The sequence below is a fragment of the Podarcis muralis genome, chromosome 7, assembly GCF_964188315.1.
Source record: "Podarcis muralis chromosome 7, rPodMur119.hap1.1, whole genome shotgun sequence".
In the NCBI taxonomy this organism is placed as follows: Eukaryota; Metazoa; Chordata; class Lepidosauria; order Squamata; family Lacertidae; genus Podarcis; species Podarcis muralis.
In genome coordinates this window covers 82,839,850-82,860,614 of record NC_135661.1, presented here as the reverse complement: position 1 = coordinate 82,860,614, position 20,765 = coordinate 82,839,850, and the positions used below count along the sequence as shown (strand labels likewise).

General features: G+C 48.2%; 1 protein-coding gene across 3 annotated transcripts in view; it reads right to left on the bottom strand.

The window, feature by feature from the left end:
• AXL (AXL receptor tyrosine kinase) overlaps positions 1-20,765 on the bottom strand; it is a 77,943-nt gene that overhangs the window by 10,246 nt on the left and 46,932 nt on the right. The window contains exons 8-15 of one of the 3 annotated variants that reach the window (XM_077932264.1): positions 19,180-19,319; positions 18,904-19,048; positions 18,110-18,133; positions 14,810-14,936; positions 14,525-14,634; positions 13,148-13,243; positions 3,096-3,173; positions 2,323-2,415 (exon numbers count right to left, since the gene is read on the bottom strand). In XM_077932264.1, coding sequence (XP_077788390.1) covers positions 2,323-2,415; positions 3,096-3,173; positions 13,148-13,243; positions 14,525-14,634; positions 14,810-14,936; positions 18,110-18,133; positions 18,904-19,048; positions 19,180-19,319 — 813 coding nt within the window. Of the gene's footprint in view, positions 1-2,322; positions 2,416-3,095; positions 3,174-13,147; positions 13,244-14,524; positions 14,635-14,809; positions 14,940-18,109; positions 18,134-18,903; positions 19,049-19,179; positions 19,320-20,765 lie in introns of all 3 variants that reach the window. The other 2 variants (XM_028742192.2, XM_077932265.1) reach the window with 2 other exon arrangements.

Here is a 20,765-nt window from a genome sequence, read left to right as displayed (position 1 = left end):
ATTGCGAGAAGTGAGGTTACAGGGAACCAGGCAGAGGGCCTTCTCGGTAGTGGCTCCCGCCCTGTGGAACGCCCTCCCTTCAGATGTGAAGGAAATAAGCAGCTATCCTATCTTTAAAAGACATCTGAAGGCAGCCCTGTTTAGGGAAGTTTTTGATATTTAATGCCGTATTGTTTTTAACACTCTGCCCAGAGTGGCTGGGGAAACTCAGCCAGATGGGCGGGGTATAAATAATAAATTATTATTATTAACCATAGACTTGGAAGTGACACCAAAGGTCTTCGAAGTCCAACCCCCTGCAATGCAGGAATCTCAGCTAAAGCATCCGTGACAGATGGCCACCCAACCTCTGCTTAAAGACCTCCAAGGAAGGACAGTCCACCACCTCCCGAGGGAGACTGTTCCACTGCTGAACGGCTCTTACTCTTCCTGAATTCTTACTGTTTCCTGCATTTCAGGGGCTTGGACCAGATGGACCTTCCGACTCTCCGATTTTATAATTCCAAAGAGTGAGAGAGGTGAAAAAAGGAAGACACGGAGGGGGAGAGAGCCTCCCCTCTCAAACTTGCACACCATCTGGAAGCCCCCTCCCCATGTCCCACACCTGCCCCCAACCCCCAAAGGTCTTTGCCCATGAGAACATCCTCTTTGGGGGTCCTCTTACCCGACAGGACGCTCTCTTGGTGCGCCTTGTGCCTGAAAGTTATTTTTACTGTGTTCCTCCTTAATGTGAACCAGAGAGGGAGAAGGGGCTGTTGGGCGAGTCGCAAACCAGCATCAGCTGAGCTTCCACCCACCCCCTCTGTGGACTGTCAGAGCTCCCAGCATCCTTGCCAACATCTGTTTTCCCAAGAAGTCTTTTTCCCCTCCGCCCCCGCACTTGGAGTCCTGTTCCCTGGAGATGATGCGTCCATTCTGCCTGCCTGCCTCCCCCCGCAACCACCATCCAAAGCCCGTTTCCTCTCTTCTGGTTTTTCCCAGGCTACAGCCTGTGGAATCTGACCTAAATGGAATGGCCGAGTGTGCTATTTCTCGGGACGGCTATAATAATAATAATAATAATAATAATAATAATAATAATAATAATAATAATATATCCTGCCCATCTGACTAGTTTGCCCCAGCCACTCCGGGCAGCGTCCAACAAAGTACAGTGGTACCTTGGGTTACACACGCTTCAGGTTACAGACTCCGCTAACCCAGAAATAGTACCTTGGGTTAAGAACTTTGCTTCAGGATGAGAACAGAAATTGTGCAGCGGCAGCGCAAGCCCCCATTAGCTAAAGTGGTGCTTCAGGTTAAGAAGAGTTTCAGGTTAAGAACGGACCTCCGGAACGAATTAAGTTCTTAACCCGAGGTACCACTGTATTAAAGAAAAACATAGCGAAACACCAGACATTAAAAACTTCCCAGCCCAGGGCTGTCTTCAGATATCTACGGAAAGTCATATAATTGTTTATCTCCTTGACATCTGACGGAAGGGCGTTCCACAGGGAGGGCGCCACTACCAAGAAGGCCCTCTGCCTGGTTCCCTGTAACCTCACTTCTTGCAGGGAGGGAACCGGCAGAAGACCCTCGGCGCTGGGCCTCAGCATATAAGCCCTGGCTAGCAATGGCTACCAGCCGCGACAGCTATGCTTTGCCTCCACAGAGGCCGTGATGCTTCCAAATATATTCTGCTGGAAGTCACAGGAGGGGAAAAGAGCTCTTGTGTTTGAGTCCCACTTGTGGGTTTCCGAGAGGCATCTGGGTGGCTGCTGTGAGTGCAGGATGATGGGTCACTGGCCTGATCCAGAAGGACAATTCTCATGTTCTTATGTGGATCTGGTTCTTCAGGCTACACACCAATAAACCTAGCCCAGGCATCATATGTCGGGCAGAAGAATCAATGGCTTAATGTCCCAGAATGCTCTGGGGCAGTGGTGTTATGTACTGAAGTTCTCACCCTGGGCCAGCAGGGGGATACTGTAGATAGTTATGCAAATAAGGGATTGAAAGTGACGTTCAGTGATTGGACAGTTTTAGAAAATTGTTACAGTTACATTGTACTGGAGCTCTATATAAGCAGGCTGACTGAACCCTTCAGTTCAGTTCTGTCCTGGCCTGTGAATAAACAAGAGCTGTTTGAAGAATCGCTGTGTCGTCTGATATGTTCACCCACAACTTAACAAGTACCACACACAACCTGGAGGAACTTAGGGGTAATGATAGCGGAGAGGGTGAGTGGGGGTAACTCATAAGTTCTCCCCCCCCCCACCGCTGAAAGTATTAACTCTTCACGTGCCGTGGCTAAGAAGTGGCACATGCGCACACATAGCTCACCAATCAGTTTCATGACATTAGGGTGGTCAAAGTCCTTCATGCAGACAGCTTCGCTGAGGAAATCCTCCATCTCGCTGCGGGTGCAGATGGCAACTGTGAGGAGGAAAAGTAAGGTTGGTGGCATGAGATGGGCTTTGAGAACATGCCAGGGGGTCAGGCAGTGAAAACTGTTTTCCACGCCTGGGTGTCTATGCAGAACGTTGGAAGCAGAAACGAAGAATGAGAGCACCTCTGAGCGTATGAAGGGTGCTCAGCCATGTCTGGCGGTGGTATTCAGGTCAAGGGAACATAGGAAATTGCCTTATAGTGAGAATTTTCAAAGGCAAAAGGCAGAGAGTATGGAGAGGTTTCTATCATGGGTGAGCAGGCCCTGTTATGTACTGAAGTTCTCACCCTTGGCCCGCAGGGGGATACTGTAGATAGTTATGCAAATGAAGGATCGAAAGTGACGTTCAGTGATTGGATAGTTTTAGAAAGTTGTTACAGTAACAAGGTACTGGAGCTCTATATAAGCAGGCTGACTGAGCCCTTCAGCTCAGTTCAGTTCTGGCCTCAGAATAAAGAAGAGCTGTTTAAAGAATCGCTGTGTCGTCTGATATGTTCGCCCACAACTTAACAGGCCCAATTTACGTTGTTGTTTTTTCAATGCAGAAGAAAAGGAGAGAAGGCCTCTGGGCACGTGCAGAGTGATGTTTCTCCATTGCTGGTATAATCCCAACCTGCCCCAGCGTGACCAGGATGAAACCACCCCCTCCACCTCCACTGCTACTTACTTTTCATGGTCTTAACGGCAACCTTAAGGACCGCTCCGTCTTGGCTGAGTTGCCCCTCCATGACAGAGCCAAATTCCCCTGCAGAGACAAAGAAGAAGAGGAAAATGCCAAATCATGCCAGGTAGAAATTGGGAGTAGATCAGCCCAAATGGCGTTCATGTGAGAAAATGCCTGTGATTTTAACCCAGGCTTGAAACAACCTGGTCACCTGCGGCGAACAGAAAACTGCTTCTAGGTAACCAGGCAGAGAAGGGGGGGGGGTGCCATTAAATTTTACTCAGAGTAGACCTATTGAAATGAATGGACCTAACTGAGTCATGTTGTTTCATTTCAGCAGAACTTTGAGCAAAACTTAAATACCCATATATATATATATATTTCTCCCCAGTGAATCTTCTTTTCTTTTTAGGCTGCCTGTGATTAATCTAGTCAGGCCAGCTAGTATACCATTTTTGTTGGCCTGGATTTTTTTCCCTGGAGGCTCCTTTTTAACTGCCGAGCAACTTTGCACTGTCCTGATTTCGTGTAGGAAATATAAACACCCAGAGACGATGTGGACCAAACATTAGGTACTGAGTAGCTCTCGTGTCCAAGAACAAGGAGATCCAGGGGGTGGGTGGGAACGTTCCGATAACACCAAAACCATTTGCGCGCCGTTGGGAAGTCGGCAGCCAATACCCATAGGAGCAAAACCGCAAATATTTATAGATAAGTGAAAACACAGCGTTGGTAACCATGCCTCCCCTTTCAAACCGGGCAGCGTTTACATGGTTCGGGTTATAATTAGCGCGGCACATCACTGACATGTGGGATGCGATGCTGCCAGATGTGCTGGTGGTGGCAAATGGCTTTAAATTAGAAAGCCAGATAAGGTTTGTGGAGGAGAGAGCTCCAGCAGCAAAAAAAATGAAGCCTGCATGTTCAGGTGCAGTGTACCAGACTTCTAGTAGGAAGAGCAGGGAGAGCTCTTGATCCAGCAAGTTCTTTTGTATAGGGTGCAAGCCAGAGGATGGGCAGGGGGAAGGCAAAGTCTACCTTTCACCCCCCCCCCAACAAAAAGCTGCAAGATGGCAAAAGAGGTGCTTGATCTAAAATACCGTATTTTTCACCCCATAGGGCGCACCTAGTTTTTTTTTTGGGGGGGGAATAAAGAAAAAAAAATATTTCCCACCCAGGCACGGGGCTGGGGCGGGGGAAGCCTGAGCTTCCCCCGACCCCAGCCCCCAGAACAGGCTGCTATCCGCAAGCCTGGGGACCCCGACGGGAACTTCCGACGGGCTCCCCAGGCTTGCGGATAGCTTCCTGAAGCCTGGAGAGCAAGAGGGGTCGGTGCGCACTGACCCCCCTCGCTCTCCAGGCTTCAGCGAAAGCCTGCATTCGCCCCATAGGACGCACACACATTTCCCCTTCATTTTTGGAGGGGGGAAAGTGTGTCCTATAGGGCGAAAAATACGGTATGCAGCTCTATAGAAGGGTCGTGTGGGCTTTGCCCTGGCAGGAGCAGAGGCCTCTGTCTGAATAGGAAACGCAGGCAGGTGGGAAATACATTTCCCCTGTTTCTCCCGAGGCAGAAGAACATGAGCTATGTAAGGGCTTCAGCAAGCCACGTGAACTCTTGGAGGAGCCGACGGCTGACATTTCGGGAGCAGATCAGACTTTCCGTGTCTGACTCACTCAGGCTGCTGCCTTATGAAATATCTGGGGTGTTCTAGGGACAGGCGTAAGACATGAGATTTGTGGGTTGTTGTTTTTAAAAGGGTTCGTAGCCTGCAAACATTCGCTCAGTGATCCCCTCTCTCTCTCTCCCAGTTCTCCAAATTTAGCAACAGAATTAGGAGGGAATGCAATGATTGGTAAGGAAGCGAGGAGAACAGCCTTTGAACTAGGGGGCTAGTAATCCATTTCTAGGCAAAAGGGGAGCAAGAACAAACAGCAGAACGCTTCTGAGCATGCGCAGAGTGCCTTTCCTGCTTCCATTGGGGAAAGACCATACCAGCCCACTCCCCCATTTGCAGGGTTTGAGATTAGGGCTTTGTGGGCAGATCAAGTCAAGCTGTGAGCCTCAGGAAGTCTTCCTGTAAGAATGGATCTCTGCAAATTTTTGTGCTAGAGAAAAGTTATATTCCCAGCTGCCAAGGGAAACACAGAATGCTAGAACTGGATGTACTGTTTTACTTAATTCCCCCCAAAACTGGCTGCCAAACTCTTTCTCTCCCCTGTCCTCCCCTCCCTGCCTTTTCTCAGTTATTAGCTCCTAATAATATTTGCTTCTTGTCATCTCTGTGCTTAGGATCCTGTCTTGATGTTGCCCATAGCCCCCTGGTTGATTTTATTTTATGTACAAATAACATTAACATTGCTTTGGGAACTCCTGCTCTCTTTTGAAAGGGTGTCCTATCCGTGTCTGGTTTAAAGGCAGAGAACCATGAACCAGAGAGGGCAGAAACTTAATCTATACGTATAAATCGGCATATGCAAATCGGCATCCTGTTATGTCCTCTCTTTTCTTTGCATAAGGGACAGCTGAAGAAAATACAGGTTCTTGTGATGGTGAAAGATCATTAGAACCTCCCATCCTCAGATAGGATAACCTAGACATCTAAAGTAAGGGTTAGCAACTGGCAGCCATCAGGCTGCATCCAACACTCAGGGATAAAAAATAAGAAAGGGATTTTCTGGAGTTAGAAAAAGTAAGAATTTGCCAGTAAACTGTTTTTAAGAATTAGCCAGAAGGCTAATTCAGACTTGCCCCTGCTCTGTCGCTTTCCCCTGCAGAAACCCGATCAGAGCAAGCACCATTCCCTCCCCCCCCCCCCCCCCGGATTGTCGTTTGCTTCAATTTATTGCTAAAGATTGAGTTTTCCTAGGGAAAGCTGCAGGGCAAGGGCAAAACCGCTCGGACTCATGCCTAGAACGCGTTGGACAAGTGGGAAACCTGTGTTTTGTAAGTCTGGATGGAGCCCCAAGTGTCTCCAGGAAAATTAGTTGCTGAGCTGGGATCTCAGGGGCTTCCTGGCACATATGATGGCTTCAGAAGTGGATTGGGCAGACTCATAAGAGGACAAGGCTATTGACGGCAACTAACCGCTATGGCTGTGATCTGCTACTTGTGTTGGGAGGCAAAATGCCCTCTGGATGCCTGCTGCGGCTGAGAACCGCTTGTAGGGAGAATGCGATTGGCTTCCCGTTGGGCCACTGTGAGATGAGGTGGTGGGACCAGATGGGCCTTTGTCCTGTTCCAACAGGGCTCTTATGTTCGGACTCTCTGGGGGGATGCTATGGGGAAGGGCTGCAGCCCAAGGGTAGAGCCTCTACGTGGGGCTACCTTTGGAGGTGACCCAGAAACTTCAACTAATCCAGAATGTGGCAGCTAGACTTGTGACTGGGAGTGGCCGCTGAGAACACATAACACCGGTCTTCAAAGACCTACATTGGCTCCCAGTACGTTTCCGGGCACAATTCAAAGTGTTGGTGCTGACCTTTAAAGCCCTAAACGGCCTCGGTCCTGTATACCTGAAGGAGCGTCTCCATCCCCATTGTTCAGCCCGGATACTGAGGTCCAGTGCTGAGGGCCTTCTGGCGGTTCCCTCGCTGCGAGAAGCCAAGTTACAGGGAACCAGGCAGAGGGCCTTCTCGGTAGTGGCGCCTGCCCTGTGGAATGCCCCCCACCAGATGTCAAAGAAATAAACAACTATCTGACTTTTAGAAGACATCTGAAGGCAGCCCTGTTTAAGGAAGCTTTTAATATTTGATGAATTATTGTATTTTAATATTTTGCTGGAACATAGCTGTCAACCTTCTCTTTTTTGGGTGGGAAATTCCCTTATTCCAGCGCCGTTTCCCGCTGCTATCCCAGATTGTTAGATATCCCGTAGACTGTCCCCGGGACAGGTGAGGCTGCTGATCCCTTATTTTCGAGGCTGCTGATCCTTCATTTTCAAATCTGAAAGTTGACAGCTACCATGTGCTGGAAGCCGCCCAGAGTGGCTGGGGAAACCAATAATAATAATAATAATAATAATAATAATAATAATAATAATAATAATAATAATTTATTATTTATACCCCGCCCATCTGGCTGAGTTTCCCCAGCCACTCTGGGAGGCTCCCAATCAAGTGTTAAAAACAGTACAGTGTTACATATTAAAAACTTCCCTGAACAGGGCTGCCTTAAGATGTCTTCTGAATGTCAGGTAGTTGTTAATTTCTTTGACATCTGATGGGAGGGCGTTCCACAGGGCGGGCGCCACTACCGAGAAGGCCCTCTGTCTGGTTCCCTGTAGCCTCACTTCTCGCAATGAGGGAACCTCCAGAAGGCCCTCAGCGCTGGATCTCAGTGTCTGGGCTGAACGATGGGGGTGGAGACGCTCCTTCAGGAGCCAGATAGGCGGGGTATAAATAATATATTATTATTATTATTATTATTATTAAGCATCTGCTTTTCAAGCAGAAGGTCCCAGGTTAAATCCCGCTTGAAATGCCGATGAGCTGCTGCCGGTCTGAGCAGACAATGCTGAGTGAGATGGACCAGCGGCCTGGCTCTGTGTTAAGCCTGCTTCCTCTGAGGCTGTGCAAGTCAAGTCCCCGCCCTCCCCGTTTCCAGAAAAAGGGCAGCCACAAAAAAGAGAGAGGCACAGGGTGGAAATGTTCAAGGGGGAACATATGTGCCATAGCCAGGGGCCTTTCCATCTCTGCTTTCCATATGCTTCCAAACTAATCCCAGCTGCGCTTCGAGGAAACTTTTTTGCGGAGCGGAGGCAGAAACTTTGCCAGTCCTCCGACCCAAATGAGCAAAACAGCCCTCCGTCCTTCGGCGTTTCTGCAGCAAGAAAACTGGGCCGAAGCGCTTCTGGGCTGTTCGTCCTGCACTTGATGTTATATGTTACTGATTATCCTGACTGCGTTAGAAAACAAGGCCTTGATGTTTAATCAGGAAAGGAAACAAGGGAGTTTGTCCTTGTCCCTCATGCGGCAGTTGATTTCCTTTGTCCTTCGACCAAGAAGAATCCCCCCCCCCATTGTCCTAGCTGAGTGAGAATCTTCCAGGGTTATCCAGTGATAAAAAACGACAACAACTCCTAACGATAGTCCTGGTAACTGTTTTCATATCATGTGATTTGGAATTGGGAAACAGGTTCCGGAGCTCAGATGAATTTCTGCTTCGCTTCCCCTACATCGCCCTGCCTTCCAATTCCTGTTTGAGACCCAAAGCTTTTATTTCCTGCTCTAAAGAAACGAGTTTAGGAAGCAACGAATTCAAAGCGTCCTTGTATTCTATGAGAAATTCCAGTGGTGGGCATAGAATCATTGAACGTTCCCAGTAAACGCATAGAATTTCAAATTATTACTAGATAAGTCACTGGGATATGGACCTTTATTTTGCCTGGTAAAGGCTTTTTCAAAATTTGTGTTACTTTCATTTTTTTTTTAAGGTTGTGCCTTATGGGTTAACATATTCTTATATATACAGAACATGTCTCCTGAGCTGGGTTCTCAGACTTCCGAAGAAAGAGACATCAGAAACAGGAAGTCCATTTCTGAGGCGGTTCCAATTCTTTGCTTCTCTTAGGTTTGTGGGATGTGTCATCTCTCAATTCTTATTTTGTTCAGGCCTTACCTTTTCCATGAAATCTGGGGCCTTTCCCAGCTTTTCTCAAACTTTCCCAACTTTCCCCTCCTCGTCTGAAGTTCCACCTCCCAGCCCACACACCAGTGATTTGTTCCTCAGGTGGACATGTGTGCAACTGTGCATAGTGTCACGATCTGTGGAGATGCACCCCCCAAAAAGAGCAAGGACACCTCAGTCGTTCCTGATTCCCCAGGCAGGCAGACAAGACAGGATGGCAGGGGTAAGGCAAGGCAAAAGCCAGCACTTCAAAAGGTTTCAGGACCACAGAGAGCACTCTTAAGCCACAAAGTCCTGGGGCAACCGGCTGGGTTTTGTTACATAGTTAAGTAGTCCCTGACCCCATGAAAGCAGCCACTTGACCAGCTAGTACCTCTGGCTGGCTCCTTCAAGGTAACAGGATTTCCAGTTGAAAGGATCTGCCCTGAAAGCTCTCTTGATCCCCTGAGTAGCCTTTGATTGGCTACCAGAGTCTGGCACAGGGTTTCCCAAACTTGGGTCTCTAGCTGTTTTAGGACTACAATTCCCATCATCACCACTGGCCCTGCTAGCTAGGGGTGATTGGAGTCCAACAACAGCTGGAGACCCAAGTTTCAGAAACCCTAGTAGAGCAGCAGAAGTATCTCCTTGAGGCTGAAGGGAGAAGAGGCAGGATCTGGTGCCTGCAGATCCACATGGGACAGACTGGGACATGGATCCATCTCCTCTAATAATAATAATAATAATAATAATTTATTATTTATACCCCGCCCATCTGGCTGAGTTTCCCCAGCCACTCTGGGCGGCTCCCAATCAGTGTTAAAAACAGTACAGCGTTACATATTAAAAACTTCCCTGAACAGGGCTGCCTTAAGATGTCTTCTGAATATCAGGTAATTATTTATCTCTTTGACATCTAATGGGAGGGCGTTCCACAGGGCGGGCGCCACTACTGAGAAGGCCCTCTGTCTGGTTCCCTGTAGCCTCACTTCTCGCAGTGAGGGAACCGCCAGAAGGCCCTCGGCGCTGGATCTCAGTGTCCGGGCAGAATGATGGGGGTGGAGACGCTCCTTCAGATATACAGGACCGAGGCCGTTTAGGGCTTTAAAGGTCAGCACCAACACTTTGAATCGTGCTCGGAAACGTACTGGGAGCCAATGCAGGTCTCTCAGAACCGGTGTTATATGGTCCCGGCGGCCACTCCCAGTCACCAGTCTAGCTGCCGCATTCTGGATTAATTGCAGTTTCCGGGTCACCTTCAAAGGTAGCCCCACGTAGAGCGCATTGCAGTAGTCCAAGCGTGAGATAACTAGAGCATGCACCACTCTGGCGAGACAGTTCGCGGGTAGGTAGGGTCTTAGCCTGCGTACCAGGTGGAGCTGGTAGACAGCTGCCCTGGACACAGAGTTAACCTGCGCCTCCATGGACAGCTGTGAGTCCAAAATGACTCCCAGGCTACGCACCTGGTCCTTTAGGGGCACAGTTACCCCATTCAAGACCAGGGAATCCCCCACACCAACCCGCTCCCTGTCCCCCAAAAACAGTACTTCTGTCTTGTCAGGATTCAACCTCAGTCTGTTAGCCGCCATCCATCCTCCAACCGCCTCCAGGCACTCACACAGGACCTTCACCGCCTAAGCTCTAAGCTCCAGTTGCCAGAGCTCTGTGCCACCAATAAGGACTTATCCACATTTACTTTATCCCTCGCTCTTTCCAGGTAGAGGTCCATGCTTTAACACTCTGCATCTGAGCGTTGTTTATTTTTTTGGCCCGGAAATTTCCCTGTGAAAACCTGCTCCATAAAGCTGAATTGGAGCAAACCTCAGTTTGGGTTTTCTGCAGATTGACGTTTGCTCCAATTGAGCTTTAAAGAGCGGGTTTTTGCAGGGAAGTATCTGGAGCAAAAAGGAAGGTGCTTGGAAACTGAGCTTTAAAGGACGGACCATACTTGAAAAGAGCAGAGGAAAGTTAACTGTAAAGGTAGAGTACCCTTGAACAATTAAGTCCAGTCAAAGGCAACTATGGGCTGTGGTGTTCATCTCACTTTTCAGGTCGAGGGAGCTGGCGTTTGTCCACAGACAGCTTTCCGGGTCATGTGGCCAGCATGACTAAACCGCTTCTGGCGCAATGGGACACTGTGATGAGTGCCAGGGCGCATGGAAACGCTGTTTACCTTCCCGCCACAGTGGTACCTATTTATCTACTTGCACTGGTGTGTTTTCAAACTGCTAGGTTGGCAGAAGCTGGGACAGAGCAATGGGAGCTCACCCCGTTGCGTGGATTTGAACCGCCGATCTTCTAATCAGCAAGTCCAAGAAGTTCAGTGGTTTATAAGCCCCTAAGTCCTAGTCTAGGGCCATAACACACATCCTTTCCCTCTAAATTGGAGTGCTAACACCAACAGGATGGGAACAGGATACTTTTGACCCTCTCCTCCCCTGAAAGCGTCCTGCTATTTTGTATTCAGCTGGTTGATATAAAATTGTTTTTCGTTTTAGAAGCTCTCTTGCACAGAATAGTGAAATGTTTGAGGGTCAAAAGTACAAGGCAATGTTTTGCACAGAAGGGTCAAAAGTTCAGCCTAGGAATCTGGCACTCAAAGGGAAATAGAAAATTAATCGGAATTCTCTTTTCCTTCAGACTGGCTTAAAGGTTGGAAAGGGAAATGAAAATACTGTACACAAGCTAGAAAACAGCATAGTTTATTGGAGAAGTAGAAGTTGTGGAGTTGTGGAGTTTGGAGCTGGAGCGCGGAAAGAAAGAAAAAGAGATGAAACACTTTAGGAATGCAGGAAATGTTAGGAGAGCACAGTGGGCATTGCAGCTGAAAGGAAAAGACTCCAAAAGGGACCTAGAAGCTGAGGTGAAGGGTGCAAATGGATAATTAACGGTCTGGTTAGGGAGACAGATTAGAATTAGCATAGCTGTTTGCATTTATCTCTGTTTTCTATTTGCTTTTATCGGTAACTACACAAACTGTAAAATTAGCTTGCTTTCTAAAATTAATTTCCCAAGAATTATTTAATGTGCTGCCTTACTAAAACTTGTAAGTGAAAGCATACTTCGTTTTGGAAAAAGTTTGATCTGCAGCTTTGTTATTTGTGCCATGTGTAAGTCCCGTACCTGTCTACCAATTAATGTCCAAAAGGTCCAAGAGCTGTTCAATGGAGGCAGCCAGAGAAAAATAAATCCTGTTGCCCCTCCCTGGCTCTTTCTCTAAATCAGAAAGTCCCTAATGCTGTAGTCTCCAGACACATCTGTGTGCATTTGTGAAGGAGAAAGTGGTCATCTCAGGCCTGCCTTGGCCTGGAAACTAAGCTGCTGAGAAAAGAAAGGCCTAAGGCAGGGGTCAGCAACCTGAGGCCCATGAGCCACAAGCGGCCCACAGGTGTCATTTAAATGGCCCATGAGTCACCCCCGAACTGAGCCACTGTGATTCGGACTTGGAGGCTGAACCTGAGGAATCCCAGCCTGCACAGGATTCCCCGCCTCCAGAACCAGCTGAGCCGGGGCTGGGGCTTGAGCCTGAAGGGTCCTCACCTGTGCTGGATCCTCAGGTGCAGGCACCAGCTGAGTCTGCTCTGGCTCCTGAGGGGATGGAGGACCCATTGCCTGCAGGTGCTCCACACTCAGCCCCGTCAGGGGAAGCTGAGGTTGCCTCTGGGTCCGGTAACCCTCCAGCCTCTCCTGAGCTGCAGAGGCTCAGGGCAGAGAGGCGGAGGGAACTAAGTTCCCGCAGGAGGAGTGCTCGCCTCCAGGCCAGGAGAGGCGAGTCACCTGTGGACTGGGGCCGCCCGATGCCTTGGGGCAGATAAAAGCCAGCCAGCCCAGTCCCAGGTTGCAGGAGCAACATTGTTGGAAGCCAGTTCCTGCCTGCACCCCGTCCTGCCGGAGCTCCTGACCTCACCCGACTCCTTGCCTTGGACCCAGCTTCAGCTTTGACGGACTGCCTCCATACTGCACCCTCGACCTCGGACTGGACTCGGACCTCGCCTCACGGTTAACCCACGGGACCAGCACAGCCACCCACTTAGTGAGTCCCCGCGCACTGTGCTGAACCGGCACAGCGCGGAGCAGGGACTCGCTTCCTCCGGGCCGGAAATCGCGTCTGCGCATGTGCAAACACCGGAAATCACATCGGCGCAGACGCCAGAAATCACGCCTGCGCAGACACGATCTGGCCCACAGGGCGATCTCCGCTGGAGTGAACCGGCTCAGGCAAGGTAAACTTTGCCAACCCCTGGCCTAAGGGCAAGTAGTGTTCAAAATGGCAGCCACATAGTCATCACTCAGGTGATTGTTGGCTCTGGTTGGCTGCCTATGGCCCTTGGCTTGTTGTTAACCATTCCAATCGGATCCCACTTGGCCTGGTGTCTCTCCCCACCCACGCCTCACTCAGGAGAAGCCTCCATCTTGGGAAAAGTGCCAGTTGACCAGGTTAATGTACCTTCACCGAGGGTTTTCCCCAGGGCCACCTTGTGGCGATCTATCATGACGTCTCGCAGCTTCTCTTTCAGCTCCTCACTAATGCCCAGGCTGTTCACTGTCACAAGAAAAGGAAAAAAGAGAGAGAAGGTCACAGCACATTATGCACACGGCCATCACGGGGCCCACACCTCCAGGTCTCTGTCACAGACCAAGATGTGGGGTTTAAACAGGGGGAGGATAGGGAAGGCGGCCTGATTTCTAAATGTAGTTGGAGAAGGGCTGGGGTGGTTAGTTGTTTGGCCCCTCGAAGAACAAGAGCCAGGGTCCTTCAAGCTTTCAAAGAAACCTCAACCAGTAGGCCAGCCAAGGTAGGCCAGCCAAGATAAACCAGCCCTTTTCATCTCCTGCTGTTGCTGAGAGCATTTCACCAGGTCCTGTGTGGCTTCCAGCCTAATTTTCTGATTCTCCAGGAGCCCTATTTAAGCTCTTTCAGCTCAGGTCATTCCTCTCACTTCCGAGCCAGCAAAACAAGAGTTTTCCAAACCAGAAAGGCCATCCCTTCTTGCTCTCCCCTTCCCCTTGGCCAGGTGTCTAAGTTTTCTTTTCCAGTGGAGACGTTCCATTCTGTGGTTACCGAACACACAAAGCATCTTCACTGGGCTGTTTTGGGCCCGTTAAATCTTTCGTATTTTGTAAACCTTGGCATTCTCCCGAGTATGCAGATACCTTCCTCTTCTTTCTCAGCAGACCTGTTTTTCATTCAAACCCACCGACACTCCCTACCTGAGCTCACTTTTAGAGCGGCCCTTCAGTGAGGCGAGGTGAAGCCATTTGCCTCAGGCAGCAAATCTGACCGCCTCATCATCCTCTCCATCGCCAGCCCTGCTGGATTTTCACCCATGACACTGTGGCAGCGCAGGGGTTACGGTACGGGCAGGAGAGGCGGGATTTGTAGCAGTCACAGTAGTGGCATGGGTGTCATCAGGACGCAGCAAAAGGACTTGGGCAGGCCCTGGGAGCGACAGTGGGACCAGGGAGGCAGGAATATTGGGCTCAACCCAGAAATAATAATGGCCAATAATGTCTCTGTCCTGCTTCTCCAAATATTGTCGAGAGCAGGTTTGAAGATCAAACTGTTGCAGGGCCAAAGCGCCCCGTGTTAAGGAGCCTGGAAGGAGCAGCGGCCATGACTGAGGCAAAAGACGAGAAGAAGGCAGGTGGGACCACCAAATTAAGGAGACAATAGCTGATGTCTGCCGATAAAAAAGCATTGGACGATATCTGTATATTGGGAATAACCTACAACTGTGGTGGAGGTGGGAGCATTCCTTGTTGGATCCTGGACAACAAGGCTTGGGCGCAATGCATGCTGGGTAGTTGGGAAAGGCGGACTCACTCCTTCCATGACACTCACAAGTGGCTTCAGTGGTCCGGCGGCTATAGGATTTGCGGACTCGGTAGTGGACCACCAGCTCTCCCTGCTCCATGCTGGGTTCAAATGCTTCCCTGCAGAATGGGCAGGAGGAAAGAAACAGACAGTGAAAGAGGAGAAGCTACCAGAACCAGTGTCACAGAATCACAGAAAGGTGAGATGGGGCCCTCAGTGGTCATCTAGTCCAACCCTCTGCAATGCAGGAATCCCAATGAAAGCATCCATGGCAGGTGTCCGTTCTCCACTTACCCATAGCGGGTTTCCTTCCTCCTCATCCGTGCCAAGAAGATGATTATGAAGGCGGCGGCGGCAGCGGCCGTGGCTATGGCAATTACCACGTACCACCAGTGCCAGGAGAAGGCAGGGGCGGTGGTTTCTACTACGGAGAAAGGAAAAGGAGTAAGGGTCAATGGGAGGAGCCATTCTGGTTGCCCATCCAGCGCATCACCTTGTGGAATGTGATACATAAGTAGCAGTCAAGTTCAACTTTCCTTGTTTTCCTAGAGTGGACATGCGGGGGAATGTTTGGTCCAGCCAGTCGAAAACTTCCTGTTTCCTCCTGGATGAGCACACTTCCTTTGCATGTGACTACAGGTGGGTGTGACCTTACCTGTCCAGGTAACAAAAGGACAAGGCACACAGCACTCTCTCTTCTCTCTTTGACTTCTTCCATCATTGGAGCAGTTTTTAACTAGACATGCTCTGGTGGCTTCCAGCCAACAGAAGACACTGGGATTATCCCCATATGGGATCGCTCCACATACTTTGTAACTAAGTCTGCCTTCAGGGATCCAACTGTGAACTGATGGCGCTGTGAGTAAACCTCTTTTACTGACTCTCAATAAGATTGTCGTGTGTTTATTCTTTTAAGAGGGATAAAAAGGGAACTTACCAGAAACATACAATTCAATACTGAATTGTATGGTATTGAGAGGCTTACACAAGCCGCAACCAGCTACCCGCTGTGCGTTAAAAGGGGAATGTAAAACTCTGCTAAGTAAAGGAACTGGCTAGCGCAAGTTAGGAAGGATATTAATAAACAATATATCCTCTCCTTAGTGATGTATGGAAGTGAAAGCTGGACCATAAAGAAGGCTGATCGCCAAAGAATTGATGCTTTTGAATTATGGTGCTGGAGGAGACTCTTGAGAGTCCCACGGACTGCAAGAAGATCAAACCTCTCCATTCTGAAGGAAATCAGCCCTGAGTGCTCACTGGAAGGACAGATCGTGAAGCTGAGGCTCCAAGACTTTGGCCACCTCATGAGAAGAGAAGACTCCCTGGAAAAGACCCTGATGTTGGGAAAGATGGAGGGCACAAGGAGAAGGGGACGACAGAGGACGAGATGGTTGGATAGTGTTCTCGAAGCTACAAACATGAGTCTGACCAAACTGCAGGAGGCAGTGGAAGACAGAAGTGCCTGGCGTGCTCTGGTCCATGGGGTCACGAAGAGTCGGACACGACTAAACGACTAAACAACAACAACATATCCTCTCCTGCCTCCCTGAACATTCCCACACACCTTTCCCTGCCTTGGCTGTGCACACGACATACATTTAAAGCACCTACGTTTTCCCCAGAGAATCCTGGGAATTGTAGTTTACTGCAAGCACCCGAAACAAACTACATTTCCCAGGATTCTTTGGAGTGGAGGGCAATGTGCTTTAAGTGTGCGGTGAGCAGGCAGCCCCTGTTACTGTTTAAACTGGAAGAAGAGAGGAGAGAATCCATCGACCGAATCTGGGACTAAGTACAATGCTGAGGGGAAGATGAGGGGATCTTCTAGTTTTTTGGCAGCCAGACAAGTTCTCCTTAGAAACCAGGGTGGATAAAAATCAATGATTTTTTTTTAAAAAAATCAGATATTTAAAAAATTTGAATTGGATTTTTTAAAATTTAAATTGGATTTTTAAAATAAAATGCTTTTGGAGGAAAAATCTTTTTTTAAATTTAAATTGGATTTTTAAAATAAAATGCTTTTGGAGGAAAAATCTTTCTAAAGATAGTTTCCTATTTGTTACATTATAGTCCAAAGGCTATTCATCAGGATTTAAGTTTTTCATGTGTGCTAAAACTCAGTCTAAGGTTTTTTTTTGTTTTGTGTTTTTAAATCGTCAGTTAACAAACATCAGTTAACAAACATGGATTCATATGCTACAGTGGTGCCCCGCAAGACGAATGCCTCGCAAGACGAAAAACTCGCTAGACAAAAGGGTTTTCCGTTTTTTGAGTCGTTCCGCAAGACGAATTTCCCTATGGGCTTGCTTCGCAAGACGAAAGGTCTTGCGAGTTCTTGCGAGTTTGTTTCCTTTTTCTTAAAGCCGCTAAGCCGTTAATAGCCGCTAAGCCGTTAATAGCTGTGCTTCGCAAGACGAAAAAACCGCAAGACGAAGAGACTCGCGGAACGGATTAATTTTGTCTTGCGAGGCACCACTGTATAATGTTATTATTTTAGTTAAGAAAATTGTTTAAATTGTTATTAAGGAAATGATTTTTCTCCTTCCAATAAAGTACAGCAGAAAGGTTGTCCAAATATAAACAACTAACTTATTAAACCTCACAATAATTTCATAATTATCTGTCAATGTATTTCTAAAAGTATAACCAAATCAGGAATTTTTGATATAACTATAAAAACTACTCTGAAAATTTATTATTCCAAAAACGAAACCTTCATCTGGTTGTAAATATTAAGATTATACCAGCAAGAATGAGTCTTTCTGTAAAAAAATAATAATGATTTAAATCAAGTCTTACTGACTAGTGATTTAAATAAAATCCACCCTGTTAGAAACCAACGCTTCCTACACCACTTCAGGCTGTGACGTTTGAAAACAACTGCCCCACATCCCAAAATCTTAATCCAGTTCACAGTCTTGGAGGAGTGTGCGATTCTGTCAGTCAAACTTGGCCTTGAGAATCTTCCGGCGAAAGTTCAATATAAAATTTCCATGAAAACAAATTGTAACCAAGTTCAATAAAAATCCCAGTTGGATCTGAACTTTTAGTGTGTTTAGGAATCCCCTGCACTATCTGCTTGGTCCTTTCCAATCCTTTTGTTCATATGTTTCATGCAGCCAAAGCAGGTGTGTCTCTGTCACAAAAATTGAAAATATCCTAATCAAAATGGGAAGGCGGGTGGAAGGCAAATATGCAGCCTTCCCCACGTCCCCATCTTCCTCCCTGCCAATAGTCACAAAACACAAAAACCCTTGCAGCTCCTTCTCCTCCTAGAGGAGCCATTTTGAAAAAGGAGAGCAATGTCGCCCTCTCGCCTGGTCACGAGGTATTGCCTACACTGGGGAACTTTTGGAAAACAAAGTTTTAATTTATTCTTATTATCGCGAGAGAGAAGCCAAAACAAAACAAGATATAATCAAATAGCCAACACCAAAAGAAAGAAAGAAGGAAAGCAGATTTCCAGAACAAAGTGTTCTCTGGAATGTTCTAGAAGGAAACGGCACCGCCTCTCATTCCCCGATGCTGCCCATCCCAAAATCCCAAATCATTTCTGTAGGTCGCGGGTAGAGTGTTATGCACTGTTCTTACCTGGCTGGGGCTGCGGCAGTTCATCTGTAAAAGAAAATATATATATATAAATGATTTGAATATGGTCTCCCTCCAAGCCAAATGTCAGCGTCAAGCTTCCGCCAACAGGGCCTCAGGCCGTTTTTCTGGGGACATCAAAGAGAATCAAAACTCCTAAAGCAGAAAGCACGGGTCCTGTTTTATAACCAGCTTCAGTTTCTGTGACTCCGCAAGGCGCCAGAAGCCATCATAACAAGAAGTGGGATACAAATTAGAAGCAGGAGATCCGGCTAGATCAGAACCAGGACTGAGATCAGGAATTGCCCAACGCAGAACCATTCTTAGAAAGCAGGAAGTCGAAGGCTGGGCCAGAAAAACAAAACGAAACAAAACAAAAAAAGAGATCAAATGATCGTTTCGGAAGAACCACCAAGGAGTTGGGAAACAGTTGGGAACAGTTAAGGAATATTTTTTTAAAAGCTTATTTTTTTTGGCAGCCAAATGATTCCCCCATATCACATATGATACACTTAGAAAGATGTGCAGGAATAATTGGCTATGAAAACGGAACTTTATTTATTTCAAGTAGTCCTTAACCGGTTTCATCATTCTGGGTCTGAACTCTTTGGACTGTATCCTACATTAGTCAGAGTAGACCCCTTGGGCAGCATCCAAGGAAACAAATTATGCTGTTATGTAACTTCCCCCACCCTCTCCTTTCCCTGTGCTTCTGTTATTTGCCTCAACACTAAAGCTTGTGAGGGAAACCCACCCTCCTGCCCAAAAAAAATTACACATTATCTCGTATTCCTTACCGACACCCCCAGTTGAAACCATGATGGCTTTGCTCCAGGGGCCGTCTCCCGCTTGCGTGTAGGCCGCGACACGGACGGTCAGATTGTGTACTGTTTTGTTCAGGTTCAAGACGGTCTCATTGGTCAGCCCCACGTCCACAACCACCTGGTGGAGAGGGAGAGGGCGGCAAAAACGCCAGGCAGGGGATTAGGAAGATGGCGGGCGATGGCTCAGGCTAATTACAGAGGGTCAATGGGGAGGGTGCCCTCTCCAGTCCTGAGAAAGGAGGTCCTCACCTCGGGCGAGTCGCCGCTTTGACAGACCAGCTTGTATCCGCGTATGATCCCGTTGATGACGCCACGCGGCTCTCGCCACTGCACGATGGTGCAGGTGCCATTCTGCGTGGCCATGATGTTCTCTGGCGCAGCGGTGGGCACTGCCGCGGAAAAGTGTACGTTACAATGGAAACACTGCGGCCGTGACCCTTTCTCATTAGCCACAAAGAGGCGTCAGGCAAGCGGCTATAGCCCAGTCTTAGCCACTCAACTGGTAACAGCCACGGTCTAAGCTTCTAAACCACTGGTTCTCAAACTTTTTTTCCTCTGAGCCACACTTTCAGAATAACCGTTTGCTCGGGCCACACCGAATGTTTTTATTGATAAGAAATGCATTGGAAAACAAAAAAGAAACACTCCTAGCTTGATTTATAACATATAACGCAACTACTTTATGATTTGATTGTGGGACGTCCGGAAAGTATAAAACAAAGCAGCTACATAAGAAGGCAAATCACTCCCAAAATACAATAATAAATGAACCTCTTATGCATGGACTTTAAGTACGTATAGCAATTCAATGAGAGAGGTGAGCTTGCTTTTGCCAGGTAATCTCATTTTTATTAGTTCTAATTCGAGACAAACTCTCATGAACACAAAAAAGCAGTCCTCTTTTCTGATCTTTCACATTTGTCAGAGTTGAAAATCCCTGTTCACAACAATAGGTCATGGAGAAATCATTTCGGTACTATCCTATCCTAATGTTTAAATGTTTCTTTGATTGCCCTTGAATATTCCAGCTATAACTGCTTTCCTCTCCTGCCATCCCAGAGTGGCAGGCCACACTCTTTGAGAACCACTGTTACTCTCTAAACCAATGTTTCCCAACCGTGGGTCTCCAGTTGTTTTCGGACTAAAGTTCCCATAATCCCTGACCACTGGCCTTGCTAGCTAGGGATGATGGGAGTTGTAGTCCAAAAACAGCTGGGAAACTCTGACTCTAAACCAGCCTTTCTCAACCTTGGGTTGTTGGACTACAACTCCCATCATCCCTGACCCCTGGTCCTGCCAGCTAGGGATGATGGCAGTTGTAGTCGAAAACATTTGAAGACCCGAGGTTGGGAAAACCCTGCTCTAAGCCCAGTGGCGTAGCGTGGGTTGTCAGCACCCGGGGCAAGGCAAGTAATTTGCGCCCCCTAACCCGTGGATTTGCGCCCCCTAACCCATGGATTTGCGCCCCCTAACCCATGGATTTGCCCTAACCCCAGATGTTGCGCCCGGTGCGGCTGGCCCCCCCTGCACCCCCCACGCTACGCCACTGTCTAAGCCATACGTTAGGCCCCCTCCATCTTCCTGGCTTCCAAACTGGCCCCTCTCTAAGTTCAGAGACAGCCTGTGGCCTTTCGGATGTTGCTTGGGCCCCAACTCCCATAAGGCCCAGCTAGCATGGCCAACGGCCCGGAGGCTGATGGGTGTTGTAGTCTAGCAACAACTGGTTCCTCATTCTTGCTCCAAGCTGCACCCCTCTGTGATTTCCTTTCTCCTCTGAGAGATCAAGGCAGAACCCAGAAGGATCGACCACCTACTCTCTCCCACCCACTCCCATT